General features: G+C 45.8%; 1 protein-coding gene across 1 annotated transcript in view; it reads right to left on the bottom strand.

Moving 5' to 3' along the window:
* The window catches only part of NOC2L (NOC2 like nucleolar associated transcriptional repressor), an 83,425-nt gene extending 70,250 nt beyond the window's left edge, over positions 1 to 13,175 (bottom strand). The window contains exons 1-7 of the mRNA XM_063145058.1: positions 13,118 to 13,175; positions 10,353 to 10,532; positions 9,479 to 9,650; positions 7,280 to 7,402; positions 6,919 to 7,039; positions 5,275 to 5,365; positions 980 to 1,058 (exon numbers count right to left, since the gene is read on the bottom strand). Coding sequence (XP_063001128.1) covers positions 980 to 1,058; positions 5,275 to 5,365; positions 6,919 to 7,039; positions 7,280 to 7,402; positions 9,479 to 9,650; positions 10,353 to 10,532; positions 13,118 to 13,137 — 786 coding nt within the window. The 5' untranslated portion in view covers positions 13,138 to 13,175. The remainder of the gene's footprint in view (positions 1 to 979; positions 1,059 to 5,274; positions 5,366 to 6,918; positions 7,040 to 7,279; positions 7,403 to 9,478; positions 9,651 to 10,352; positions 10,533 to 13,117) is intronic.
* Between the last annotated feature and the right edge of the window lie 692 nt (positions 13,176 to 13,867).

Here is a 13,867-nt window from a genome sequence, read left to right as displayed (position 1 = left end):
CAGCTAACTGGGTACTCATTTTACCGACCTCGGGAGGATGGAAGGTTGAGTCGACCCGAGCCGGCTGCCTGAAACCAGCTTCCGCTGGGATCGAACTCAGGCCGTGGGGAGAGTTTCAGCTGCAGAAACTGCTGCTTTACCGCTCTGCGCCACACGAGGCTCAGGTGGCTACATAACCACGGCTTAAATATGTTCACTAACCATTTGCTGCAGCCTTGGCCAAGTGTGAACAAGCCTGAACAGGCTCAGTAAGCTAAACTATAATTAAGCTTCCTCCACCATCGTCTCATACGATGCCTCCACTCAGCTACAGATACACAAGCCATAACTTAGGCTCCAAGTCCAAATTTATTAGATATTCCTCTGTTGAACTGGACCTTCTCCACCAGACAGCAGTCCTGAGCACAAATCCCTAGCCTGAACCACTCCAAAACACAGAAAGGCGCTCATGCACCTTGATCAACTTTCTAGCCCTCATGGCTGTGAAGATAAAGCTTCGAACCACGTGAGCGACTCCTTGCAAAATCCCACAATCCAGAAAAGCTGTCTCTGCAACACTATCATTGAGCTGCCTAGTTAATTATCTGGAATATTTATAAACCGCTTTTCAGCTTGGAATTAAAAATAAATAAACAAATAAGGAAAGGAGCAATAGAATTGAAAACAAAACACTAAAAAGCAAAATATGCATTCCATCAGAACTCGACCAGTGGTTTTCCGGTGGGCCATGAGTTACGGCAGGGCTATTACTTGCACCCTGCTCAATGTCTCCGCTAAAAGCGGAGTGTTTTTCCAGGGCAGCAAGGAAGTACTCCAGCTACAGAGCCCCAAAGAAAAACACAGCTACTTTGGGTAGTCCAAAACTTGCCTCCAGATGCAAATGGCACCAAGAGAGAGAGGCTAAGCGATACCCCAGGGGCAGAAACACCGGGAACCGAGTTGCTTACTGAAACAAAGTACACCTGCAATTTTTTTTTACCTGGATGGTGCAGCCAAGGTATGTTTTGATATGCAGCCGCATCTTGCCCCAAAGTGGACTGGAGGAAGGCAAAACCATCCTAAGGAACAAAGAAAGGAAACGCTCTTCAAATACTTGAAAGGCTGTCATACAGAGGAGGGCCAGGATCTCTTCTCGATCCTCCCAGAGTGCAGGACATGGAAGAATGGGCTCAAGTTACAGGAAGCCAGATTCTGCCTGGACATCAGGAAACACTTCCTGACTGTTAGAGCAGTACGACAATGGAATCAGTTACCTAGGGAGGTTGTGGGCTCTCCCACACTAGAGGCCTTCAAGAGGCAGCTGGACAACCCTCTGTCAGGGATGCTGTAGGGTGGATTCCTGCATTGAGCGGGGGGTTGGACTCGATGGCCTTGCAGGCCCCTTCCAACTCTACTATTCTATGTTTCTACATTGTGCATAGTACGGGACTTTATTCAGGCATGGTAGGAAATGTCACACCTGCTATTCCATTTATTTACGTACAGGGCTTGATCCGTAATTGACCTGGACTCTAGGCTTAGAATTAGGTGCCAGAAATCGGCATCTTGAGAATTCTAGCCTGACATTTCTATTCCCACCCACCCTTGATTATTTTTAAAGCAACCTTCTATTTATTTATTTATTTAAAACATTTCTATTCCACCCTATATATCAATAAGATCTCAGGGCGGCGTGCCGATAGAAGCATACAATATAAAACAGTAAATATACACAGCTAAAAGCAAATTAAACCATAAACCAAGTTAAAGCAGTATATATTTTAAAAGCAGTAAATACAATGAAAACGGTTAAAACAATGTGCCAACTTAGTGAATTCAACCATTAAAAGCTTTGTTAAAAAGTCACATTTTCACTTGGCGACGGAATAAAATCAGCGTTGGCACCAGTCGGGCCTCCAAGGGGAGGGCATTCCACAGTCGGGGTGCCACCACAGAGAAGGCCCTCTCCCACGTCCCAACATAGCAAATGTGTTGTGCTGGTGGGATGCGGAGAAGGGCTCCTCCAACAGGTCTCAAGTCTCAGGCAGGCATATTCATTGTATTTCTATCCCGCCTTTTTTTCCTCCAAGGAACCCAAGGCGGCATACATAATCCTCTTCCTCTCCATTTTATCCTCATAACAACCACCCTGCGAGGTAGGTTGGGCTGAGAGTCTGTCACTGGCCCAAAGTCAACCAGTGGGCTTCCATGGCCAAGGGGGGACTAGTACTCATTACTGCTACAAAGGTTAAGTCAGTTCACATACTTATTATAAAATATTTACAGGCAACGTTCCAGTTTAAAAAACACCTGAAAAGGTTTTCAACAAATTATAAATCATAAGACATTAAGCACATCTACATTTAGGCAAAGGAAACCCAGGATAAAGAAGTAAGTTTTTAATAATTGTCGAAAGCACAGGATCATCCATTTCAGACATATGGCAGAGTTAACTCAATAGTATGCAGACAACGCCCAGTGAAATTTTTAGAAGCAAAATTGGGCGTTATCGGGACCTGCCAGTGGGATAGAGTTCTGCATGTTTCCTTACCCTGATCTAAGCAAGTTATTAAAAATAAAATCTGCTAATACATTGAGCAATACATCCATATCCCAAGAGCTTGGGTTTACTTGTTGGTTGGTTGGTTTCATTCATTTCCTGTCTTTCTTCCAAGAATCCCAGGGCCACTAACGTGAGCGTCCCCCTCTCTGTTTTATCTCACAACAACCCTGCGAGGTAGGCTAGGCCAAGAGTCAGTGACTGGCCCAAAGTCACCCAGTGAGCATCATGGACAAACGGGGACAAAACCCAGTATCTCCCAACTCCCAGTCCAACACTTTAACCACTACACCACACTGCCTTCTCCTGGCATGAATTTTAAGGCAATTCTAAAGTACACACTATGCACAACCTTGTCGTAGTGTGCTTCCACGGTTATCTCCTTTGACTTCACGACAGCCCTTGGAGGTGGGGCTGCCTTTGTTCCCATTTTACAGACCAGGACAAGGGGGCTCTGGGACTTGTTAAACGCATAGCCGAACTGAAATTTAAGGTGGTCACACAGAGGAGGGCCAGGATCTCTTCTCGATCATCCCAGAGTGCAGGACACAGAATAACGGGCTCAAGTTACAGGAAGCCAGATTCCGGCTGGACATCAGGAAAAACTTCCTGACTGTTAGAGCAGTACGTCAATGGAACCAGTTACCTAGGGAGGTGGTGGGCTCTCCCACACTAGAGGCCTTCAAGAGGCAGCTGGACAACCATTTGTCAGGTATGCTTTAGGATGGATTCCTGCATTGAGCAGGGGATTGGACTTGATGGCCTTATAGGCCCCTTCCAACTCTACTATTCTATGATTCTATGAAATTTGAACCCTGCTCCTTTTCGGTCCAAGCTGAATTTAGCCGGGTGCTCAGCTCGACCGGCCGGCCGGTGGTTGCTTGCCAAGTATATGCGGGAGTCACGATCATGTGCAGAGCTGTACATGCCAAGAAGACCCACCCCACCCCACCGCTGCCCACGAACCCGGCCATCTCAGATGGCAGCATCAAAGAATGCATCATAGCTGATGCCAGAAACAAGAGATTAATTGTACCCTCTCGCGCTCAGCTGTTCGCCTTGGCTCTGTGTTTGAACCTCAATGTTGACCGGGTCAACCTTGAATAACTCTCATTCTTGGAACATCAGGAGCTAACGCTCCGTGCTTTGGTGGCATTAGGATTCCCGGGTAGGCGTCACACAGGAGAACACCAGGGAACGGTCGTAGCTCAGTGCAGAAGGTCCCGGCATCTCCAAGTAGAGAACGGAAATAATCCTGCCGGAAGAACCGCTGCTGCCAGTCAGTGTTGGCAGTACTGGGCTGGATGAACCAAGGGCAGGTTCTGGTGTTCTTAAAGGTACCACTTAGGCTTTGGTAACCATCAGTTGACCCCCACATACACGCACAGGTCAATCCCTGCACAGCCGGGAAATATAAAATCCGACCTTCGGAGCGGGCCCATAAACCTGAGCAATTCATCGCTATGCCCTTGCCTGTTTGGACCACCCATCCTTAGCTCAGCATCCAGCAACCGGGAGAAGACCTCACGTGAAACCCCAGCCAGATTCAAAACACGGTTCTCCCGCCCGGTAACTTTTGCCCCTGCAAAAGTTAAACGTTTTCGGTCGCTCGCGCTAGAATTTCTGCTCCTTCCTCAACTCCAGAGAACAGGAGTGAGAGTGGAAGAAGATAATTTCTGCTCCTGCTTCTATTCCAAAGAAAAGAATGTAATTTCTGCTCCTGCTTCTATTCTAAAGAAAAACGAAGATAATTTCTGCTCCTGCTTCTATTCCAAAGAAAAGAATGTAATTTCTGCTCATGCTTCTATTCTAAAGAAAAACAAAGATAATTTCTGCTCCTGCTTCTATTCCAAAGAAAAGAATGTAATTTCTGCTCCTGCTTCTAGAAAAACGAAGATAATTTCTGCTTGCTTCTACTCGAAAGAAGAAGATAATTTCTGCTCCTTGTACTCCAAAGAAAAGATGATAATTTCTGCTCCTTCTTCAAAGCAAAGAGGTTAATTTTTGCTCCTGCTTCTATTCAGAAGAAGAAGAAGAAGAAGAAGAAGAAGAAGAAGAAGAAGAAGAAGAAGACAATAATTTCTGCTCCTTCTTCCACTCCAAAGAGTAGTAGAGGAGGAGAAAGACAAGGAAGAATGAGAAATCAATGATGACAATGATTGTAATAATAATGGCATAGAAGCTGCACAGAATCATGGCACTTTGGGAAGAATAAATAAGCATGGACATCAGCAAAAGATTATTCAACGATTGTACATCTCATATACAATCACTGAATAAACTTGTATTTATTAAAAGATGAGACCTACACAATAGATCTGCTATACCCAGCTTTTAATGTGATTTGTACCAGACCCTAATTTTAAAAAATATTTCCCAAATAACAACCTATCAATATTACAATGCTATTATTATTCTCACCATTTTGTTATTATATTTGAATTCTCATTATTTTATTAATTGAGAGATCCTTGGTGGGGTTACAAGTTATCTGTGGTAGGGCTAGGCCTCCTGGTGCCCTCCAGATGTTTTGAACTACGATTCCCATCATCTTTGACCATTGGCTGGGGCTGCTGGGACTTCTCATCCAAAACCAGGCTGCCTAACTCTGCTACAGGATTGGAGAAATACCCTTCTTTACACGATGACAGTTCATGAGCGGAACATCCAGAGATCTGAAAAGGGTGTTGTTGTGTGTTTTTTCAAAGGAGAGAAAATAAATCAATACAACTTACTTGGATTTGTTTTTCGCAGCTTTCACTTGAAGCAATTTCTGCAGCGTGCCGAAGAGATCGCGGACGCAGAAGGACACAAGGGCGTTGAACACTGTACCGGAGAGAAAACAGTGGAGAGGAATTTCATAACCAGACATAGAATCATAGAATAGCAGAGTTGGAAGGGGCCTACAAGGCCATCGAGTCCAACCCCCTGCTCAATGCAGGAATCCACCCTAAAGCATCCCTGACAGGTGGTTGTCCAGCTGCCTCTTGAAGGCCTCTAGTGGGGGAGAGCCCACAACCGCCCCAGGTAACTGATTCCATTGTTGGACTGCTCTGTCAGGAAGTTTTTCCTGATGTCCAAGTTACAGGAAGCCAGGTTCCAGCTGGACATCAGGAAAAACTTCCTGACTGTTAGAGCAGTACGACAATGGAATCAGTTACCTAGGGAGGTTGTGGGCTCTCCCACACCAGAGGCCTTCAAGAGGCAGCTGGACAACCATCTGTCGGGGATGCTTTAGGGTGGATTCCTGCATTGAGCAGGGGGTTGGACTCGATGGCCTTGTAGGCCCCTTCCAACTCTGCTATTCTATGATTCTATGATTCTATTAAATAGAATGAACTCAGGCTCCACAGCAAAAAGGAAATCTCTTACTCAGCTTGCTCTTAAGATTCCAAAACAGGAAGCAAATTCGACATTCACATAAAATATTGGGATATTTCATCTCAACACCTACCTGGATCCCCACCACAAAAAATTAATACCATCATTCAAAACCTCTAATAGTCCAAATGATAGCACAGCGTCCCCTGAGCCGACACAAGCCACATAGGACTGCCGTTCTTGCTCCCTTGAACTTTGCCATAACTGATTGTGCAGGACACTTTGCAAAGCCATTTGGCTTGATTCAATTGCAATGCAACATCTTACATCTGGGATTCCAAGCAGTAACAAATGCTGCTTGGGTACCCCTGCTGGAATAGTTTCTATATAGCCTGGGGGGAAACCCTACACCTCTGTTCCTCATGTCCTCCTCAAAAAGCAGCACACGGAAAGTAAAGATAAAAATCAGAATGAAGGAATGAAGCATTTCCAGAGAACTTTGCAATCCAATAGCTCCCTAATGAGGATATAGAGAGCACCGCTGGTAGCATATGTAATTGAGAATAGAATAAACTTGAGATAGCCAACTAGGGACCCAGAACAAAAGACCAACCAGGGAACCCAGAAGAAAGGACCAACCAGGGAACCCAGAACCATTGTAATTCCCCTGTATCAATTTTACTTGGCTCCTGGTGGCCCTGCAAAAATCACAGCAAGGAACAGATAATCCACAAGTAGGACCTTGCAGTATATCCTCTTCCATTAACAGGAATGCTCCTAGTCAGAGTTCCAGCCAGCCACACTTTCCTCCAAATTACAAGTCTTTTGTTATTAACAAGGAAGGCATTCAACTATGCAATCATCCTCATGGGATGAATGGTAGTATGAATGGTACAATCCAAGGAAAAACATGAGTGAACGGTAAAGTCTAAATGGTACAGTCCAACGGGGGGGACGGGGACATTCACCACATATTCACATGATTCTGCTGCATGCAGAGACATCATCCCAACTTGTGGGCAAAAGGACGGTGACGAAGCCAGTTCTCGCAGGCTTACCTGCGCTGTCAGTGACTTTGAACTTTCCAGGATCCGGCCCTACTGCTTCTCCCTTGGCTGTCACCACGCAGGCTTTGAAAGCCTGAGTGATCTCGTGGAAAAGCTTGGGCGAGAGCTGTTTCTGAAGAACGAAGGAAGACAGAACGTTTCAGGAAAAAAACGGAAGAAAAATGGCAGGCCACGCCACGCCAGATGCCAACACCAAGTGTAGCGTGCCGCATATTTTCTTAGGATACTCGTTACATGACAGGCGCACGGTGAGCTGGTTAGCACTGGGCAAACCCACCCCAATTTAATCAACCTTACCGACTAATAGTTTCGATTATTTTATTTTTTTAAAGGAACAAACTCCATCACTTGCCTCTGCAGCTGCTTTCCACTGCTCCACCATCTTCAACGTTACGGTGATGAAGTCAAATTTTTCCCGTTTGGAAGTTCCTCGTTTTTCTTCTTCGTCGTCGTCGTCATCATCGTCACTGGCTTCCTACAAAAGTTGGTTTTTTAAAGGTTTCAAGAGAGAAGTCGTAGGGGTGTAAAACAGCCTTTCCAAACCTGCTGCCCTCTAGATACGTTGGACTACAACTCCCATCATCCTGAGACAGCATGGTCATACTTGAAGGCAGTTTGAAAAGAGGGATCATAGAAGCACAATGTTGGAAGGGACCTTCCATGCTATCTAATAGAACCTCTACTTGGTGTTCTATACAATATTGGGTTAGCCAGCCTTCCTCAACCTGGAGCGCTCCAGATGAGTTGGACTGCATCTCCCAGAATGCCCCAGCCAGCTGCTGGCTGGGTCATTCTGGGAGATGCAGTCCAACACATCTGGAGCGCCTCAAGTTGAGGAAGGCTGGGTTAGACGGACCACAGTTCTGATTCTGCCCAGGCTTTATGACCTGCTTCTGAGACCCTGCTCTCTGGACCATCTACAAAAGGTATTAGACTGACAGGTAACCGAAACAGGGCCTTTTCAGCAATGACCCCTTTTGGGGGCTTGATTTATTCAGGTCTCAGTCAAATTAGATTTGAGGATTGCTAAAACGAAACAGAAACACAGATATAACAAATTGGCAGATCACTGATTATAATACAGGTGGTCAATGGCTGTAGAAAGAAATGCAAAGGCAGCTGGTATGTCCTTTCGTCTGATCAAAGCAGATTTTTGTACAGCTGATGGTGCGCTTGGGTCTTTATAGCATTCAGATCAACAAAGTTTTCTAGGTGCATTTTCCCCCTGGAGTGAGACCAAATTGGTCTGCTCCTTGTACATCTCTTATGTTCTAGATAGAAGATGTCTGAAAAATCACAGGCTGGGAGATAAATCACCTTTCTCTGGGAGAGCAGAAACCCAACTACCCAGCAAAGGGGGGGAGAGGAGTTTCTCAGCTTTTCAGTGAGACAAGACAACAATATCTTCATCTTACAGAGATGAAGTAAACTTGGCAGAAGCTAACCGGCTGCAAATTACTGCCTGCTGTACTATGCAACCTTCTATGCAACATAAGCCATGGCTACAACAGCTAGCCGCTAAACTCTTTGCCCTTCCTCTAGGTATCAATCTCACTTGTGGAAACTTTTTAAGAAACAACTGAAAACACATCTGATTTCAATCTACTTCCTATTCATGTCTGCTGTTCTGTTAAAATGCTCTAATTGCTACTGCTCAATTTCAAGGATGGTAATGTGGTTTCAATTAGATTTTATTTTATTATGTTTATTATACTTGTGCACCTCCTTGATGGGACAATGCGGCCTAATAGGTGGTAAAATCAATCAATCAATAAACAAAATAAATCTGTTCCTATTTTAAATCTCCCCTTTATGGTACCCCTTCCCCAGAATTCCTTTCCTTGCTTCCGAGAGTTACACCTGGTGCCTTCCGTATCCTCTTTTCAGTGTGAAATAAAAACTTCTCAATTTGCCTTAAAACCTTTTAAATGCCTGGAGTTTTATGCTGCCCTTTTACTTTTACTGGCAATCAGGATGATCAGGGGTCTAGAAACAAAGCCCTATGAAGAGAGACTGAAAGAACTGGGCATGTTTAGCCTGGAGAAGGGAAGATTGAGGGGAGACATGAGAGCACTTTTCAAATACTTGAAAGGTTGTCCCACAGAGGAGGGCCAGGATCTCTTCTCGATCCTCCCAGAGTGCAGGACACGGAATAACGGGCTCAAGTTAAAGGAAGCCAGATTCCGGCTGGACATTAGGAAAAACTTCCTGACTGTTAGAGCAGTGCGACGGTGGAATCAGTTACGTAGGGAGGTTGTGGGCTCTCCCACACTAGAGGCCTTCAAGAGGCAGCTGGACAAGCATCTGTCAGGGATGCTTTAGGGTGGATTCCTGCATTGAGCAGGGGGTTGGACTAGATGGCCTTGTAGGCCCCTTCCAACTCTGCTATTCTATGATTCTACTTACCTGCTCTGCCAAATCTTGGTTTATTGTGATTTCTTTTTTTAAAGGATTCGTCGTTCTTAAATTGTAATCTTTCTTATTTCATTCTAAGCCACTCTGACAGCATCGCTGAAGAGTTGGCTATGCATATTTTAAACAAACAACATACCTCCAATTTTTCAGGCAAGACGTGAAGGCCTTCGTCTTCAGAGCTGTCAGAGTCATCAAAATTAAGCAGCGTGCGGTCGTTTTCTTCTAAGAATTTGTAAAATTCCGGATCTCTGTCCTTCAGCCGGGAAAGCTGGTCTTTATGTTGTGAGGCCTTTCCCTTCATCACCTTCCTGGTCAAAGGAGAATTTGTGGTGTTGATGGTTTTTAAAAAAGGAAGTTTACTTTGAAAGACACGGGGACACACACTTAAATCTATCTATAACTTGGTGGCTCAGTTCAGATCACACGTTAGTCAAGGCAGTGTGAAAACTCTACTCAACGGTTGAGTTTAGGAGGTACCCCCCCATACAACACGTTCGAACTCCACCGTTGTGTGACTGTGGGCAACCATGGAGTTGAATAAAATCCATTGTGATGTTTGATTGACAGTTCCTCTGCCCTCTCTCCTCCCCTGGTCCTCCCAAAAGTATCCCATCAGTCATTGTTGCATAAAACCCAATCCCGGCCGCTCTCCTAGAGCGGCACTCGCTCCTTTCGCCGCTCTTGCCAGGGAACTCTGTAGCCAGTGGGAAAAGTCAACTCAACACAATGGAAAACTCCACAAGAGCCCTCCACACCACACAACGGTTGTGCAGGAACTGTCCTCTGCACAGCGTGGATATTCTGCATGGACTATTTGCCAAAAAACCCACCGTTGCGTGGAGTTTTCCCGCCAGACAACACATTTCTCAACGGTGGTGTAAAAACTCCACCGTGGAGTTCTAAAACCACTGTTGAGAAACGTCTTGTCCGAACTGAGCCTTTGCACTGTTGTTGTTTTAAATAAGGAAGTTTATTTTGAAAGACGTGGGAACAGGCACGTATTTTCTTACTTTTCTGCTGGGTTCGATTTGAGCACGGCCTTCCTCCTGCCGCCAGCTGGTCCGTTCCGGCATGGCTTTCTACTTGTCTCGTCTTCCCCAGAATCCAGGGCGTCCGCTTCGGAGTCACCCTCCACGTCCGAATCAAATGTGGAGGTCAGGAACTCATCGACGCTCAACTCAGCAAGTTTTCTGATGGCAGAGAGGCAAAAGAGAGAGGGAGAGAGAGAGATTTAAAACAAGATTTTATTGATTTAAGCTGCCTTGGGAGAGCTCCCATCCTGAAAGGCGGCCTAGAAATATTGTTTTTAATAAATAAAAATGCATAAGACATGCAAAATGATCAGAAACAAAAGATATGGGTTGAAAAAATATCAGAATTCTAATTAATAATAATAATAATAGCATGTCCAAGCATTCAAAGCAGCTCACATTATCTTATTTTATCTCTTTACAACAGGGAAAATTTTGCCTCCGATTTTCGGCTCTGGCCTTACCCACCACTGGCTACAGCCTCACCCACTGCTGTCATCTGGCCCCCAACAGATGACCCTCAACATTAAAAAAATTGCCCAGCTCTGCTTAGCAACAACCCTGTAAAGTAGGCCAGGAGAACTCCAGCTTGCCAAAGGCTACCTAGTGAATGGCTCCATCCAGACATAATATTACTGAGCAGTGTTGGAGTAGAACCATAGAATCATAGAGTTGGAAAGGGCCTGCAAGGCCATCAAGTCCAACCCCCTACTCAATGCAGGAAACCACCTTAAAGCATCCCTGACAGATGGCTGTCTAGCTGCCTTTAGTGTGGGAGAGCCCAGAACCTCCCTAAGCCATTGGTTCTATTGTCGTACTGCTCTAACAGTCTGGATGTTTTTCCTGATGTCCAGCCGGAATTTGACTTCCTTTAACTTGAGCCCATTATTCCATGTCCTGCACTCTGGGAGGATCGAGAAGAGATCCTGGCCCTCCTCTGTGTGACAACCTTTCAAGTATTTGAAGAGGGCTCTCATGTCTCTCCTCAGCCTTCTCTTCTCCGGGCTAAACATGCCCGGTTCATTCAGTCTCTCCTCATAGGGCTTTGTTTACTTCCGTTGTCAGGACCACTGGCTGGAGCTAAGGGGAGTTGCAGCCCAACATCTGGAAGGACCACAGGTTCCCACCTGTTTTAGCATCACAACTAAAAGAAGCCAGGATGTGACTGGTAAATCTCCCAGTTAAAAATGTACAGGGTCTTAGCCTTAGGCTGCAATCATTTGCATGTTTAGACAGAAAATGTGGTGCCCAAGCCAGCAATGCAATCATACAGAAAAGCACATAAAGTATGGAATTCAGTACCACACGACATAGTGATGGCCACGAATTTGGATGGCTTTAAAAGGAGGTTGGAGAAATTCCTGGAGGAGAAGGCTATCCATGGCTACTAGGCCTGATGGCGAAGTACAACCTCCAGTATCAGGGGCAGTAAGGCTTTGTACACCAGTTGCTGGGGAACATGGGTGGGAGGGTGGTGTTGCACCATGTCCTGCTTTGTGGGTCCCTGGCCACTGTGTGAACAGAGTGCTGGACTAGATGGACCCTTGGTCTGATCCTGCAGGGCACTTATGTTCTTAGGCTCTTAAAAGCAAAACACTCCCCAATGAACTAAAGGCGTCTCTGCATATTGGTACTTCAGCCAATGCTAAACATTTTTGCCACAATATAACCTGCTATATTAGACTGACCCTATGGAAAGGAGGACCGGGCTCCTGTATCTTTAACAATTGTATTGAAAAGGGAATTTCAGCAGGGGTCATTTGTATATATGGAGAACCTGGTGAAATTCCCTCTTCATCACAACAGTTAAAGATATAGGAGCCCTGTCCTCCTTTTCATATGGTCACCCGACTCAGTGCGGTTTGCTTCCATCTTAAAAGAGGAATATTGCCTAGGGTGACCCTATGGAAAGGAGGACAGGGCTCCTGTATCTTTGACAGTTTTATTGAAAAGGGAATTTCAGCAGGTGTCATTTGTATATATGGAGAACCTGGTGAAATTCCCTCTTCATCACAACAGTTAAAGCTGCCCTCTTTTAAATCTGGTCACTGTAGTATAGCTCCTGCAGCTTTAACTGCTGTGATGAAGAGGGAATTTCACCAGGTTCTCCACATATACAAAGGACACCTGCTGAAATTGCCTTTTCTATGCAACTATTAAAGATACAAGAGTAGGGTGACCCTATGAAAAGGAGGACAGGGCTCTTGTATCTTCAACAGTTTTATTGAAAAGGGAATTTCAGCAGGGGTCAATTGTATATATGGAGAAACTGGTGAAATTCCCTCTTCATCACACCAGTTAAAGCTGCCCTCTTTTAAATCTGGTCACTGTAGTATAGCTCCTGCAGCCTTAACCGTGGTGATGAAGAGGAAATTTCACCAGGTTCTCCATATATCCGAATGACACCTGCTGAGATTCCCTTTTCTATGCAACTGTTAAAGACACAGGAGCCCTGTCCTCCTTTTCATAGGGTCACCCTAAATAAATAAATAAATAAGACGCCCCATTCATATCAACGGGTCTACTCTAAGTAGGGCTTGGGTTTGCTTTTACGCAAGGACTGCAGTTTTTAGATGATATGCAAAGCTAAAACGCCCAGGTTGGCCAGTGGAGACCCCCAGCCCACCCCAAATATGGGGAAATGTAGCTTTTCCCTCGAGCCCAGGTTTCTGCAAGCCTCCCAGGCGGTTTTGCGGCTCAGGGCCCCGCCGGCTGCCCCCAGTTTTGCAAACACGCCGCCTTACCTCTTGCTTGGAGCCGCCATGCTTCTGCTCTGCCTCTCCCAGCTGGAGCAACGTGGTCTCTGAGTACTTCCTCTCCCACAATGCAACAGAAGCAAGCGGGAGGGGGGGTGGAGGAGGGAGGGAGGGAGGGAGGATGACCCAAAGAACCCGGTCAGGTTGATCTTTCGTTTCACGGGCCGGGCAGAAACACCGTCAAGGAGCCCAAGCGGGAGGGCGCGTTTGAGCGAGCGTTTCTAGAAGGGCTCGTCGGGAGCAACGAAGAGTCTTGTGTGGCTCCGTTCAAAGCGAACAAAATTCGTGGCAGGATTAAAAGCGCAGTCATGTTTGGACGGGGCAGTGCTACAAGTTCCAGTTTTAGGACAACAACTCCCCCCCCCCCCCCACTGTCTAAACATGGGTTTTGCTAAGTAATAGTGTCGCCCCAGTAGTCTCTTGGGGACTCGCCAAAGGCTGAGCTTGATCATAGAATCATAGAATAGTAGAGTTGGAAGGGGCCTAGAAGGCCATCGAGTCCAACCCCCTGCTCAAGGCAGGAATCCACCCTAAAGCATCCCCGACAGATGCTTGTCCAGCTGCCTCTTGAAGGCCTCTAGTGTGGGAGAGCCCACCATCTCCCTAGGTAACTGGTTCCATTGTCGTACTGCTCTAACAGTCAGGAAGTTTTTCCTGATGTCCAGCTGGAATCTGGCTTCCTCTTTTAAAAAAATAAAATAAAAAATAGGGTGACCATATGAAAAGGAGGACAGGGCT

The sequence above is a fragment of the Elgaria multicarinata genome, chromosome 20 (genome assembly GCF_023053635.1).
Source record: "Elgaria multicarinata webbii isolate HBS135686 ecotype San Diego chromosome 20, rElgMul1.1.pri, whole genome shotgun sequence".
In the NCBI taxonomy this organism is placed as follows: Eukaryota; Metazoa; Chordata; class Lepidosauria; order Squamata; family Anguidae; genus Elgaria; species Elgaria multicarinata.
The sequence above is the reverse complement of the archived record's forward strand: the minus strand, read 5'-3'. Positions and strand labels throughout refer to the sequence as shown.